Raw genomic sequence first — 13,973 nt, 5'->3', positions numbered from 1 at the left:
CAACTGAACTTATTTAGTATGTTGAGTGATTCCAGATGGTACCTTGTGTATTTGGCTCTGAACTTCTTGTTTTCTCTCAAGTTTGCCAACATACAGTTAAGTATTCAAGACTTTCAGGTCCCTCAAGAGCCATTCAGCCTTTGGACATAAAACTTTAGGTTGCTGTGGTGTATGTGATCACCATTTTGCAGGTTATCCTAAATCTTTGACAATTAAAGATATTAAAGTTGTTAATGTACCTAAAGAAGAGAGATCTGTGGGACTATAGTGTTTGCAGACAAAAAAAGCATAACTCTTGAAAGCCTAGTTTTTGATATTAGATGAGGCTTGAGTCAGCAAGTAGTCTACAGACCCCTAAATTCTGGAATATGTAATGTGCAAAAGTATTTTTTTAGGGGTCCTTTAATAACAGAGATGTATTTTTCCTTAAAAGTGCTGGGAAGTCCCCAGTCAAACACACAAAATGCTATTTCATCTATAACATAACTTCTGTATAGATTTTTTAAAAATATTCAAGTAAAATGAGAGAACCTAACCATAGATCTAAGATTGTTTTCAGTAAATATTTAGAGCATGCCTACTATCTGCCTGGCACTATTCTAGATATTGGTGTTATAAAAATGAATGTTATATTCACCTCTTTGAAGAGCTCTGAGTAAAATGTGGATGAAAAATATGAAACTAAATAATTACAGCCCAATGTGATAAGTGCTAGGATAGAGTTCTGTGGAAAGAGTGGGATACTTGCTGAAGAGGCAATAATTACTTGATCCTGGCATTGCTGAGAGAGTGTTCACAGCGAGGCAGTGTTTGGCGTTGTTCTTAAATGTTGGATAGTATTATGTAGGAGAGAAGATGTAAGGACATCCCAGCAGATGGGGCGGTTTGACCAAAGGCATAGATGTGGAAAACTACAATGTATTTTGTGAGAGAATTCTGTGTTGCTGGAAAGTAGTGCATAGGGGAATTGGAGTCGGGGGAGGGGCAGAGATTGAGCGTGGCTGGGATGCATGTGGTCAGACGGCTCCAGGGTGGCAGTGAGATTGAGAGGAAGTAGTCTGATTCTGAGATTTTTTTCAGGGTTAGAATACCATTTGAGAAGCATTTGCTTAGTAGCATCATTGATAGACTCAGGCAGCAGAAATGGGTATCAGTCAATATTAATATCTTCTTCTCCCTTCCCCCACAGATTTCTTCATTTCTATAGAAGTAATAATTTTCCCCAGGAGTTGAAATAGTAGAGTTTAGTTGCGGGGGAACCTGGGTCTGGGGTAGTGGAAGTCAAAATATTTGGTGAGATCAGTGATGTCAGCCTGGATTCTTAGTCTGTACTGACCTGTGGTTAGATAAAAGGAATGTTTGGATTTTAGGTATGGTGAATCTTTGGAAATTCATGAAAACGTCCAGGTTAGCAGCAACTAGGCTCTATTGTATTTACAGGCAAATACAGTAAATCTTGAGAAAGGGATATTCTGGTACAAATCTTCTGCAGATCAGGGTGGGAGTAAAAGGATATGCAGTAAAAGGAAAGAGGTAGCCAAAAGATAATCCTTGCAGTCCTTGTAGTCCTAAAGACTGAAATGATTGCATCTTGGTAGTTAACAAGCCTGGGACAGGAAAGTTTTATGAGTTGAATGTATGTTATTAATTGCCCATGTCTTTAGCCATAACAAGGAATGAACTTATTTCAACAAATGACTCTCATCACCACTAGTGAAACACTAGTTATATCATTAGGATCCCCTTCGTATATAGAAAATCGTAAAAAAAAATCTTTAAAATAATAGAAGAAGGTAGCTATAGAAGGTTTAAGAAAACAGGCGTGGTGTTATGAGCAATTTGGTATGTTGTGGGCTTTTGCTTGAATCTGAAGCCCAACATATATCATCTTTATTTCTAGTGTCCAGTGTAATGACTGGTAAACAATAAGTCTTTGAATAAATAAATCCCTAAAATTTACCTTTTTAAAGCCTGACCCTTATGGTTATATCAAACTGGTGGGCCACAAAAGAACATTTGAGATTAAGTTTACTTTGGAGTTCAAACAAAACCAAAATTATCCATATGACTTCTGGGTTCTGGTACAAATTTCAGTCACTAGTTTGAGATTAGTTGTATGGTTATAGATAAGAGCAATAATATGGGCTTTCACAGGCAGAAAATAACAGACTTTCTTGATCTCTCATATTATGCAAGAAGGAAACCAAGGTGATGGGCTTGAAGCAGTTGGTCATGGTTTATTAATGAAGAGCAGAATCTTGTAGATTTGGTTACTATTGTTTAGAAAAACCTACTGTATTTTAGACCTTATTCTTCTACCTTTACACACATATGTATTTCTGCACAGGGTATGAATGGTTGGTACACAATGCAGTTGTGTTTAGTGAATGCAAATGAGTGAATTCATACATGCCTTTGCTGGGTGTAGCTTTCTTCTTTATTCATCTATTTGTGTACTGTCATCTGAAAGTACTAATTCTGTCTCATGCATGCATAACCATCTATTTTGGAGTTCACATGACCTCTTAAGGACCCTCATTATACTCTTAGGATGGTGTTAATCAACTGGCATTATCTGCACATCATTGTCATCAATATGATTTTTTGTATTGTCCTCTCACTCTTATCCTTCCTCTTTGTACCTTCTTTCTTTCCCCCTGATTTGGGAACCTTTCTCTTTTTTCCTATTCAATTACTGATTTAGGCCCAGGGACTTAGGCAGGAGCCAAGCACAGCTCCCTCCACCTGGAAGCAAACAAGGAGCATCCCCAGGGTTCTAGATAGGAGCTAAGGGCAGTCCCCTCTGCCTGGAAGCAGGCAAGGAGCATGCTGAAAAGACTTCCACCTGGGCGGCCCACTACAGCCACCACCACCACCATGGCTGCTGCAAAAGTGGCTCAATGCCACAGCAGTAGCCACAGCCACCATACAAGCAGCCCACCAGACACTTGACTGCATTGACACAAGGAGAGTCACGATCGGGAACTGGAAAAAGAGAGGATGTCTCCTCAAAGCTCACTCTGTAAAAAAGCAGCAGCTACTCTACCAGATGACCCGACATCAGTGTAGAGATACTAGAACTAAGAAGATCTAAGAAAATAGGACACCACCTAAAGAATACATTAATTCCCAAATACCAGACCCTGTAGAGCAGGAGCCCTCGAAATAACTGAAAAGGAATTCTGAGCAACAATCTTAAGGAAACTCACTGAGATATGAGAAGACTCAGACAACACAATGAAATGAGAAAAAACAAAAACAAAAACAGGATTTGGAGGAGGAAATTTACAAAGAGATTAATATCTTTAAAAAGAATGTGGCAGAACTCATGGCACTGAAATATTCACTCAGTAAAATAAAAAACACAATGAAGAGTTTAAGCCTCTGGCTAAAGCAAGAACAGAAGAAAGAATTTCTTTTTTTCTTTTTTTTTTTTTTGTCCCTTTTGTGACCGGTAAGGGGATCGCAACCCTTGGCTTGGTGTCACCCACACCGCGCTCAGCCAGTGAGCGCACCAGTCATCCCTATGTAGGATCCGAACCTGCGCGGCGGGAGCGCTGCTGCGCTCCCAGCGCTGCACTCTCCCGAGTGCGCCACGGGGTCGGCCCAGAAGAAAGAATTTCTGATCTCAAAGATAGTCTTTTCAAAATAACCCAGATGGACCAAAAAAAAAAAAAAAAAAGAATTTCAAAAAGTGAAGAAAATCTAAGAGAGGTAGCAGACAACCTTAAGCACACAAACATTCAAGTCATGGGTGTTCCAGAAGGGGAAAAGAAAGGAAAAGGAATGGAAAACCTAATCAGTGAAATAATAATGAAAAACTTCACAGGTATATGGAGAGACATGGACCTTCATATCCAGGAAGGTCAAAGATCCCCAAACAGATTCAACCCAAAAAGGTCCTCTCCAAGACACATTAGAGTAAAACTGGCAAAGAGAGAATCTTAAAAGAAGCCAGAGAAAAGTGTCTCACTTTAAAGGGAGCCCCTATCGGGCTAACAGCAGGCTTCTCAACAGAAACTCTACAGTCCAGAAGACAATGGGGTGATATATGCGAAATACTAAAAGAAAAAAAGAAAAAAACCCTGCCACCCAAGAATATTGTACCCAGCAAGGCTGTCCTTCAGAAATGAGGGAGAAATAGTGTATTTTCCAGAGAAACAGAAACTGTGGGACTTCACCACCACACAACCAGCCCTGCAAGAAATCCCCAAGGGAGTTCTGCATCTGGGATCCCAAAAACAATAATCACTGCCACAAATACACAATAAAGAAGAAAACCCACTGGTAGTGCAAAGATGCAAATAAGCAAGAGAAAGAAACTAAACCTTACCATCACAAAACCCCGTGATGATAATGAAACAAAAGCAAACAAACTCTCAGTCTCTTTGGAAGATGAAAGGGAAACAATTCATTTTTCTAAAACTAGTAAGGAAAAGAGAAGAGTCAAGCATTTGTCCTGTCTTTCCTATATGAATTGTTCCTTAGGGCAACCGTAAATATCTGAAGAGGGAAATTTCTGTCTATTGAAGTATTCCAGCTAGTAAATAAGTAGGGAATAAAATAATTCAAATATGGTATTTTGCAAACCTGTGTTGAAAGAATGGATCTAGTAAGTGATCACCAATGTCTGCTAATGTCACAGAGAGATGATCAGACATAATGGGCCTCCTGCAATAAGCACACATACCTGTAAAACTAAATCTAACCTGAGTGAGACCAAGCCTTGGGATCCAGCAACCAATCGTTAAGTAATGCAGGGGATGGTGGAACATGTTAAATGACACTATGGGGATGGAGCCAGCAAATCTAGACCTTGGGAAAAGGGGTAAAGGAGAAAAATTTAGATGAAAAGGGAACCTATAGATTAAAAGAAACTTAAGAGACAGTCGACATAGCAATCAAAGCAAGAAGCAGCACTTATTTGGATCCTGAAGTAAATAAATCAATGGTTAAAAAAAAAAAAAGAAGGGGAGAGAATTGGAGAAATTAAAACATGTTTAATGTTTAATGATATCAAGGAATTATTATTGATTTTTAAAATGCAAGTGTATACTACAAAAAAAGAAGAAGTGAAAGCATACAAATCTGTTTCCTTGTATTGAAAATAACCTATGATTATATATTTTGCATTCCTAGAAGTAGGTTAACTGTGTTTTAAAATTCTTATAACTTCACACATTTTTGAAATCTTCTCTACACAATTTGTTTGTCTTAAATGTCAAAGCTGTAACAATTTGTCCTTTGATGTGATTGTATTTCGAATTTCTTGTTTATGTAAGATTTCAATAAAACTGAAAAATCTAAAAAATAATGCTTATTTAATTTCTCAATGTTTAAAAAACAGCTAGAGTGCTAACTGTATGCCATGAACCATACTAGTCCTTAGGATCATAGAGATACATAAGACATGGCCCTTTTCCTCAAAAAACTTAAGTTCCAGTCAGTTGAAGAAGCAGACGTGTGTGTGCATGTGTGCACATGTGCGTATACATGTATGTGCATGCACACACACATATATATCTCACCAGGAAGACAATGTGGTGAGATTAGTATAAAACAAAGCAAATACAAGGTTCTGTGCTATCATCCTGGAGAGAGACTAGTTATAATGGGGGTCAGGGTGATCACAGCAGGCTTTCCAGGGGAGGTTACACCTAATCTCAACCAAGGGTACCCAGCCAAAGTGAATGAAGCTGTTCCAGAGAAGAAGACCTGGTTGGATGTGTGAGTTACTGGGCAGATAGAAGCCTGTGCTTCAGCAGTGACTGGAATGCAAAGAGCAGAGCAAACAGAGGCAAATGAATGAACTTGGTTCTTCTCCATACATCTAGAGCCAGCACAGTGCTGAAAACACAGGACTTATCTGTCCTTATTAATGAACCTTTCTCAGATTAATGCAGCTCAAAGTATTTTTTCCCAGTACTATCTTGGAAATTTCAGTCTTTCTGGGGGGGGGGGGGGGGGAAGGCATTAATCAGGGAGTCACCAAAGTAAGTGTAAAATCACAGTGATGGTACGTGGAAAAGTAGTTGGAAAATGGTCTTTGGTCAGAAAATAATTGCCATGCGGTGATGAATGATCATGTAAAAATAAGCTTTCCCGAGTTAGGAATCCACATGTGGAAGGGCATGGTGGTGGGAGGGAGAGAGCTGCCATTGCTCTGTCACCTGAGAGAGGGCTGGGGCTAGCACACGTGGACCTGGAGCAGCATGAGGCTGACCCTTGGGGACCTTGCTCAGCCGTGGCATGCATGTTGCTGGTTACCCTTTGCAAGATATTTAGGAGGGACTTTTTTTCTTCATCTATGCCATAATGTCTCTGAACCTGTCCTTAGCCTTCATCATGCCTCCAGTAACTTTAATAATAACTTGATTTCCCCTCTGATCTCTGCCATCCCCAGGAGCCTCTACTCTCTCTTTTTCTTGACTGCTTCATCGCTGGAACTTTAGCCCCTTTGCTCTGCTCCTCTCTCATTGTTTGTTCTCCTCACACAGAGGCTCCTCCAGACCTTTCTTTTTTCAAGTCATCGTCCTCACCCTGAACTTCCTCACCTGTGGGAGACGATCTCACCTCCACGTTTATTGACAACATTGAGGTCACCAACATGAGAGATTTTTCTAATATTCTTTCCTGTATCAAAGTCCTGGGTTTTCTTCCTACCAACTTTGCTCCCAGCCTGAGGACAAAGGTGTCTCTGGCCTCTTCTCCGATCTGCACAGGCTCCTCTTTTTCCTACCACCTGTTCTGAGAAGGGGGAGTCCTGTCCAGGATCTGTCCCTGGCTGGCTTCTGTATTTCCTCTGAAGATTTGTCCTCAAGCAAATTTGTCCACTCTTCATGTGTTACTCGAGGGTAGCTGAATCCCAGTCATTTATCTTTTGCCCTAGCAGTTCTCCAGAACTGTTTGTAGATTCCAAAGCCTCCAAGTCCTCACAGGCCTCACTGTCACACCACCATTACTTAGTTCCATTAGAGCAGCACCCTTCACACTGGTGCATGGGAGTTTATTCACTTGTCTCCTGCTGTGTGCACTTCCTGAAGGCAGGCCTGAGGTTTGCCAGCAGCTGTTTTCCTCCTCATGATGCCAGTGGGCTGTGGCAGCAGGCGGGCAGTATTCATCTGCTGAGTGTACAGACTCCAGGCCGGTCCCACGTTCCTCATAGGTACCCCACCTGGACACTTCAACTGGATAATTTTTCATTTGCTATTGGCTTCTATGCTATTCTGGTGAAGTTCTTTTTTTTTTTTCCCCCCTCCTCTAAAGCACTGTCAGACTGAATAGGAGAGGGTGTCATCTGAACATTGGCACTTGACAAATCTGATCCTTTTAAATACAACCACACTAGACTGTAAGTAGTGGTTTGGTTTATGGCCTAGCCCACAAATGACTATTTTAAATCTTGAATACAAAAAAGTTCAGGAAATAAAACTATAGGTATATTACTCTAATTATGGACAGTCTTTACTAAACAGTGTTTATTGCATGTTTGCAACTTGGGGGCATATACAAGCTGTGAGAAGACGTCACAGATGTGTCCAGGGCTGTAGAGATTGGTACGCTTGTTTCTGTAAGACACTTAAAAATTCAGAATGTGTGGCTTCAGGTACACCACCACCATCTTTCTGCATATCCACCGTTGCTCTGGTTTTAGAATGAAAAGATACATTTTTTCCGATGTAATTGGTTGAAGGAGAAAATGAAGGGGTTCAAGGGCATATACTTATACTAACTCTCATATACAAGGGGCCTTCAAAGAGTTCATGGAAAAGATTTGTATTGTTTTTTAATTCTATTTTTTCCCAAACTTTTGAAGTACCCTTGCATATTCAGAGACACAAACACACATACTAAGTTGATCCTCATTATTTGTGGATTCCATATTTGCAAATTTGCTGACAGCCCAAAATCAATATCCATGGGGCTTTTATGATTCTTCACGGTCATGTGCTGCGTGGTGAAAAATTTGAGTCTCCCCACATGCATGCTACCAGCTGAGGCCAAACAAGGGGGCATTCTGCCTTTTTTCAGCCCTCATCCCGTTAACAAGTATCCCTTTTGCAGCCTGTTTAGTTTTTGCATCTTGTGCCTTATGTTAGTTATTTTGCAGAGTTGAAGTGCTGTGTAGTGTTCCTAAACACACGAAAGCTATGTGCCTTGTGGGGAAAATCCGTGTGTTAGATAAGCTTTGTTCAGGCATGAGTTATGATGCTATTGGCCATAAGTTTAGTATTAATGAATCAACAGCATATATTTAAAAAGGTGTCTTTAAACATAAGACAAAGTTATGTATTGATAGATTGATGAAAATGTTGTGACTCCTGGGGCTACAGGAACCTTGTATTTTCCCCAGCTGTAATAGTTTGCTATCTGCTAATTTAGCATCCAGTACCATGAATAATGAGAATGGACTGTGTGTGTCTGTGCGTGTGTGTGTGTGTATGTATGTGTGTGTATGAGAGTGGGAGCACAGAGATCACCTGGGTGGAGTTAACTAAGCTCCAGAGAGGAGAAGAAAAAACAGAAGAGAAGCATCCTGCACGTGCAGCTGTGGCGAAGAAGAGAGGAGCTTATGTCTGGGACAGGGAAAAAGTGACAGTCCCCTCTACTTGCCATAAAGCATAGAAAGAAAGCTTTGTTTCTTTCTGAAGTGAGCAGAAATGGCCTGAGAGTGCAGGGTAGAAAGGACTAATCAGTTAGTAATTCATATGTGCTGAGTAGTTTGTGGAGTGACTCTAGAGCACTGCCAGAAAATCGCTTTGTTCTAAAGACACGAGAAATGTTATCCACCTCCTGTATTTTTAATTATTACTCTGATTTACCCTGGCCATCTTTTTTCTCTTATAGCTGCCTTTTGATGGATTTTTTTTTTTTTTTTTGTATTTTAAGATCTAGGAAGATTTACTGGGCCTGTGGAGTGGGTTTCTAGTCACTCAGCCCAGGCACTAGCACACAGCTGGGTTAAGTCCATGTCAAGATGTCTAAAGTTCAAAACATGAAATCAAACCAACGAACATAATTACTTCATCACATTGTAGTAAGCTTGATTTTTTTTTTTTTTTTAACTTTTGAGGTTTTGTGTATAGAATGAGGTTGGGCTTGGAGATGGCAGACTAACCAACTGTTCTGGTAGAAGCTGTCATTTCTTTTAAAAGAATAGAAAAATTATAGGGATGGAAACCTTTATGTATTATACTTGGGTGTAGACCTATATGTCTTAAAAGAACCCTTGCCTTATTGGCATTCTTAGCTTTAATACTATTGTTATAATTTGACCCTGGTCTCTTATTTGCCAGAAAGATGTGTATTGTCTTTTTAAAAGTGAATTAAAATAAGTGGTATTCTGATAGTGTCTGCAAGGCTGACTCTTACAGGTAACTGATAGGTACGAGGTGGTTTTTACTCCCCTAAAATTCTTGGGAGGGCCACAATAAACCAGGGGGAAAATGATTACCATGCAATTAAAGTTTCTGAAAAAGATTATTAGAGTTTGGAGTAGCTTGGGATATTTGCAGCAAAATGCACCTCTTTTGCTTCTTTGTATGATTTTGATGGACCACATTCAAAAAGCAAAATTGATGCAACTGTCAGAGGATCAGCTTTTCTCTCTGGCTGATCTATCATCTGTTCCCCTTCCCCTGTTAAAATAAGCTGCTTTTGAGGCAACAAGTCTTTGTTAGTTAATCCCATCAACTAAAAACCTGCATTTCAAGACAAGGGAATCCGTAAATACCAAGAAGTAGTTAGCTTTGTTTCGATGATATCTGTTGATTCTCTAGAAATCTGTCAGGTTCTATCTTCCAAAGCAGTTCCTGACTAAGCTGCTTTCTTCTTAACTAAAAAATAATGATGGAAGAATTTTAAGTTCTGAGGACTGGACTCAAACTCACCACATATGGTGGTCTGTTCACTCCTTAATGCGTTTAGAAAATGTGGTATTTTGGCTCTTTTGAAACATCTTTGTGAGTTGTAAAATAAAGACAAGACTACAAATAAAAATAACACAAGAGCTCTATAAAAAGAAACACATTTGTGCTTCTTAAAGTCTGGAATTTCTACCTTATGTTAAAAGTGCAGAGGATCCTTTCCCAGAGAGAAAAAAATTAGGATGGCAAATTTGTAATTTGAGATTATGAAGGGTAAAAAAAAGACAGACACTTAAGAAGGAAATAAACCTAGAGCCATTTTTGTATCAAAAGGAAAGTTCACCAAAAGATCAAAACCTTTTTAGTTTTGTTTCATGACTTAATAATTTTTAGAGTGCAGCTTTATGACCTGGGGGCCATCAAGGTCTTCTCCCCTGCTGCCTCTAAGCAACTTCATCGAAAGGGCACAGCTGAAACTTTTGCTAGCTCCTGCTCCAAGCACTCAGCAGCTTCAGCCTGCAAGCAGCCAGGGCTTGAAACAGCCAGAGCAGGTTTTTCTTTCTCTGATCGTGGCTTCTCTCGCTTTCATGTACTCTGTAGGTCTCTCCTCCTCTTCCCTTGAGCTCTAGCATCCCCAGCTTGGCTGTTGTTGCTTTTTTATAGTTATAAATTTGTTGATTTGTGGGAGAGAGTGATGCTAGGGACCATCTATTCCACCATCTCGACCGGAAGCCTTCTTTAAAAATGTCATAAAATCTTTAGGATCTAATTGCTTCCAAATTTAACTTGATTGATTTTTGAATAAGAAATATCACTTTTAAATGAAATATTTGCATTCGAGAGAGTATCATAAACAGCTGTAATAAAGGAAAACTGTATTGTTTTAAAACACAATTGAATGAATAAATATTTTGCATATCACTAATAGTCAATGACATTACTTGGAAGATGCTGTTGATTAAATTGTGTCTCCCAAAGTTCCAGGCATTAGAAATTTAACCCCTACTTAAAAGTGTTAAGAGGGTGGGAAATCGTATTATGGTAATTAAAAGGTGAAGCCTTGAAGAGGTGATCAGATTGTGAGGACTATGCCCTAGTGTGTGGATTAATCCAGTGACGGTTTAATGGTGGTCATGGGCATGGTTCTGATGGCTTTAAGATGAGAGTGAGTGAGGAAGTTTGTCTCAGCTCCTGCCACATTTGGCATGTGACACCGTGTTGCTTTGAAGAATCACCACCAACTGAAAAGGCCCTCACCATCTGTTCCCTGGGCTTTGAACTTCCCAGCCTACGAAACTGTTTTGCTTCTTTACAAATTACCCAGTTTCAGGTATTTCTATTATAAGCAACAGAAATGGACTAATGCAGAAGATTTGGGGATGTTCTTGTTTGCATTAAATATATGTACACTTTAAAATACCTTGTGAATTAAGTAAAGCTTTATTACGAACAGATACTAAGAAGTAAGAAAATATAGAGAGTTTTGCTCTTTTAAGATCATCATTATCTGTTTTTTCCAGAGAGCACAGTCAGATGAACTGGAAAAAATTGAAAAGCACGGCCGGTCCTCCAAAGACAAGGAAAATGCCAAGTCTCTGGACAAACCTGAACAGTAAGCATGTCTGAGGACATCTAGGCAGATGCCCATGCAGAGGGCATCCAGGCTACAGAAGGCTCTCTCCATTTAGAAAATGCAGTGTCTTTAGTGCATACTTGTATGAATGAGACGAGACTAAACGTCCATTTATGTGAACTCTATTTGCCTCATAACATGGCTTTATTTCCCTAGGTTCCTTTATGAACTATCACAAATCCCCAACTTTTCGGAGCGAGCCTTTTGCATCCTGTTCCAAGCTACATTTTCAGAAAGCATTTGCTCAATTCACCGTAAACTAGAATTACTACAGAAGTTGTGTGAGGTAGGTTCTGGTCCAAAGAGCACTGAACTTGAGTTCTGATATTTAACTTTGTTCAATCATGTCCATATTTCAGAAAAAGTGTTCTTTTACTTACTCTGAGTGCTCATTAAATTTGATGGATAGGAATTTCACAGAAGGGAGCATTTAATGATGAGCTTCAAGATCAAAGCAAATGTTCAGATTGGCACATGGGCTGCAGGACCACGTTGCTGGTGGGGCCAGTGCATGTCAGCCTCTGGAGATTTCTCTTCCTTCTGCTTTTGCCAGAAGAAAATCTCCACTTTTCATGCTCCTCTCAGACATCAGACTTCCAAATGAATGTGATCTGAAGACATTTTATTTACTTTCCTTCATTTTTTGGAAGGACCCCTCCACAAATTGCTAATAATTATGTTAATGAAATGATTTATTTTTATTTATTTATTTATTTATTTTTAAAAGATGACCGGTAAGGGGATCTTAACCCTTGGCTTGGTGTTGTGAGCACCACGCTCAGCCAGTGAGCGAACCGGCCATCCGTATATGGGATCCGAACCCGGGGCCTTGGTGTTCTCAGCACCACACTCTCCCGAGTGAGCCACGGGCCGGCCCTTAATGAAATGATTTAGAAACAGCCATATGACTCAACGGAAGATAAATGTCCTTCTGAAAACAACGAATAAATGCTTGGCAGAAATGACCAATATAAGCATTTAAAACAATTTGTCAAAAATCAATAGTACCATTTGTACTGGTTGTGGTAAATCATTTTGAAAAGTGGAAAGATGTTATTAAAGACTCATTTTCAGAGGAAGTGACATGCACATTCAAGATTAAACGTAGTGCTTTAGAAGAAGTGAGTGTGAACATTTTGGGGTTGAACCTAAATTTGGAAATTAGTCTATATGGCTGCTTTTAGGTTTCTGGCAAGTTATTGCAAACATTTTTGTTCAGGACATAGGCACAATAAATGCAATGGTATTATTTTGTAATACTTCTCATATTATGGTCTTATTTGTTTTCCTTGCAATTACGTCACAGAAATGGCCTAGATTGACATCTCTGAGCTTACACAAGCATACCTGAATGCTTGTTGATGGTGCAACTTTTTAAAGTGAACTCTGGAGGTACTGCTCTTAAAACATACCTGATAATTAGGGATGATAAAAATTGGTTGTGACCAAACACTGTTAGTGCAATATGGGTAGCTGTCACTTACTTGAGATGATTTGAAGAAAACCTTGCATAAAGGAAAAAAAAAGTTCTTTGTCCTGTTTTGCAGACATTACAAGATGGCCCAGGGGTTATGCGAGTTCTGGGTTTGGTTCTTGCCTTTGGCAACTACATGAATGGTGGAAATAAGACTCGGGGACAAGCAGATGGTTTTGGATTAGACATTCTTCCAAAGCTGAAAGATGTCAAAAGCAGTGTAAGTACTCTGTGCGAATGGAAGCAGGCAGATGGAGGATTAGCTGTTTTGTTTTAGTTAATAGGTTTGATTGTGAACCAGTTACAGTAAATATTTCTTTTTGTTCCAAGGTCAAAAGTTTCTTTATATTCTGAGCTATATAGCAGTAATGGCCATCAGATATTCGTGATTTAGTGAATAATAATATTTCCTAAAGTGAGTAATTTTGAGTCTTACGTCTAATGAATAATTACAATATTTTAATTTTATTTTTTTATAAAAGATGACCATTAAGGGGATCTTAACCCTTGACTTAGTGTTGTCAGCACCACGCTCTCCTAAGTGAGCCACGGGACAGCCCTATTACAATATTTTTAAATAAATTTTTTTTACTCTATTTTACCATGTGTGCTAATATTTGTCCTTTTGGAATCAGAGGACTAACTGCTTTCTGTGAATTAGACAGTATATTCATTATTTTCTTCTTCACCGTATTGAGTAGTGGAGGCCAACAGGCCCATGTTTTGAAAGCAAAACAAGGATGAGTGAAAGTAGTTTGGTGTGTGGGAATGTCCAAGCCCTTTTGCAACCCTAATCTTTTGATCCTACTTCTACAGTTGTGTTTGGTTAGAATTAATATCTAGGAGGCTGTGAGAGTGTCAGCAGAAGCATAAGGTTAGGAGTGATGCTCAGAGTCACAGACAATGTCTGGGAGGGTAAACTTATGAAATAAAAGACTTATGTTTCTCTGATAAAAGAATCATCACACAGAAGGATATGAGGAAGGAATGACAGACATGT

At 39.3% G+C, this 13,973-nt stretch overlaps 1 protein-coding gene across 1 annotated transcript in view; it reads left to right on the top strand.

Moving 5' to 3' along the window:
- FMN2 (formin 2) overlaps window positions 1-13,973 on the top strand; it is a 268,229-nt gene that overhangs the window by 176,166 nt on the left and 78,090 nt on the right. The window contains exons 9-11 of the mRNA XM_063082920.1: window positions 11,387-11,478; window positions 11,656-11,785; window positions 13,047-13,193. Coding sequence (XP_062938990.1) covers window positions 11,387-11,478; window positions 11,656-11,785; window positions 13,047-13,193 — 369 coding nt within the window. The remainder of the gene's footprint in view (window positions 1-11,386; window positions 11,479-11,655; window positions 11,786-13,046; window positions 13,194-13,973) is intronic.

Source organism: Cynocephalus volans, chromosome 18 (assembly GCF_027409185.1).
Source record: "Cynocephalus volans isolate mCynVol1 chromosome 18, mCynVol1.pri, whole genome shotgun sequence".
Taxonomy (NCBI): Eukaryota; Metazoa; Chordata; class Mammalia; order Dermoptera; family Cynocephalidae; genus Cynocephalus; species Cynocephalus volans.
Note: the sequence above shows the minus strand (reverse complement) of the source record. Positions and strands in the feature narration are given on the sequence as shown.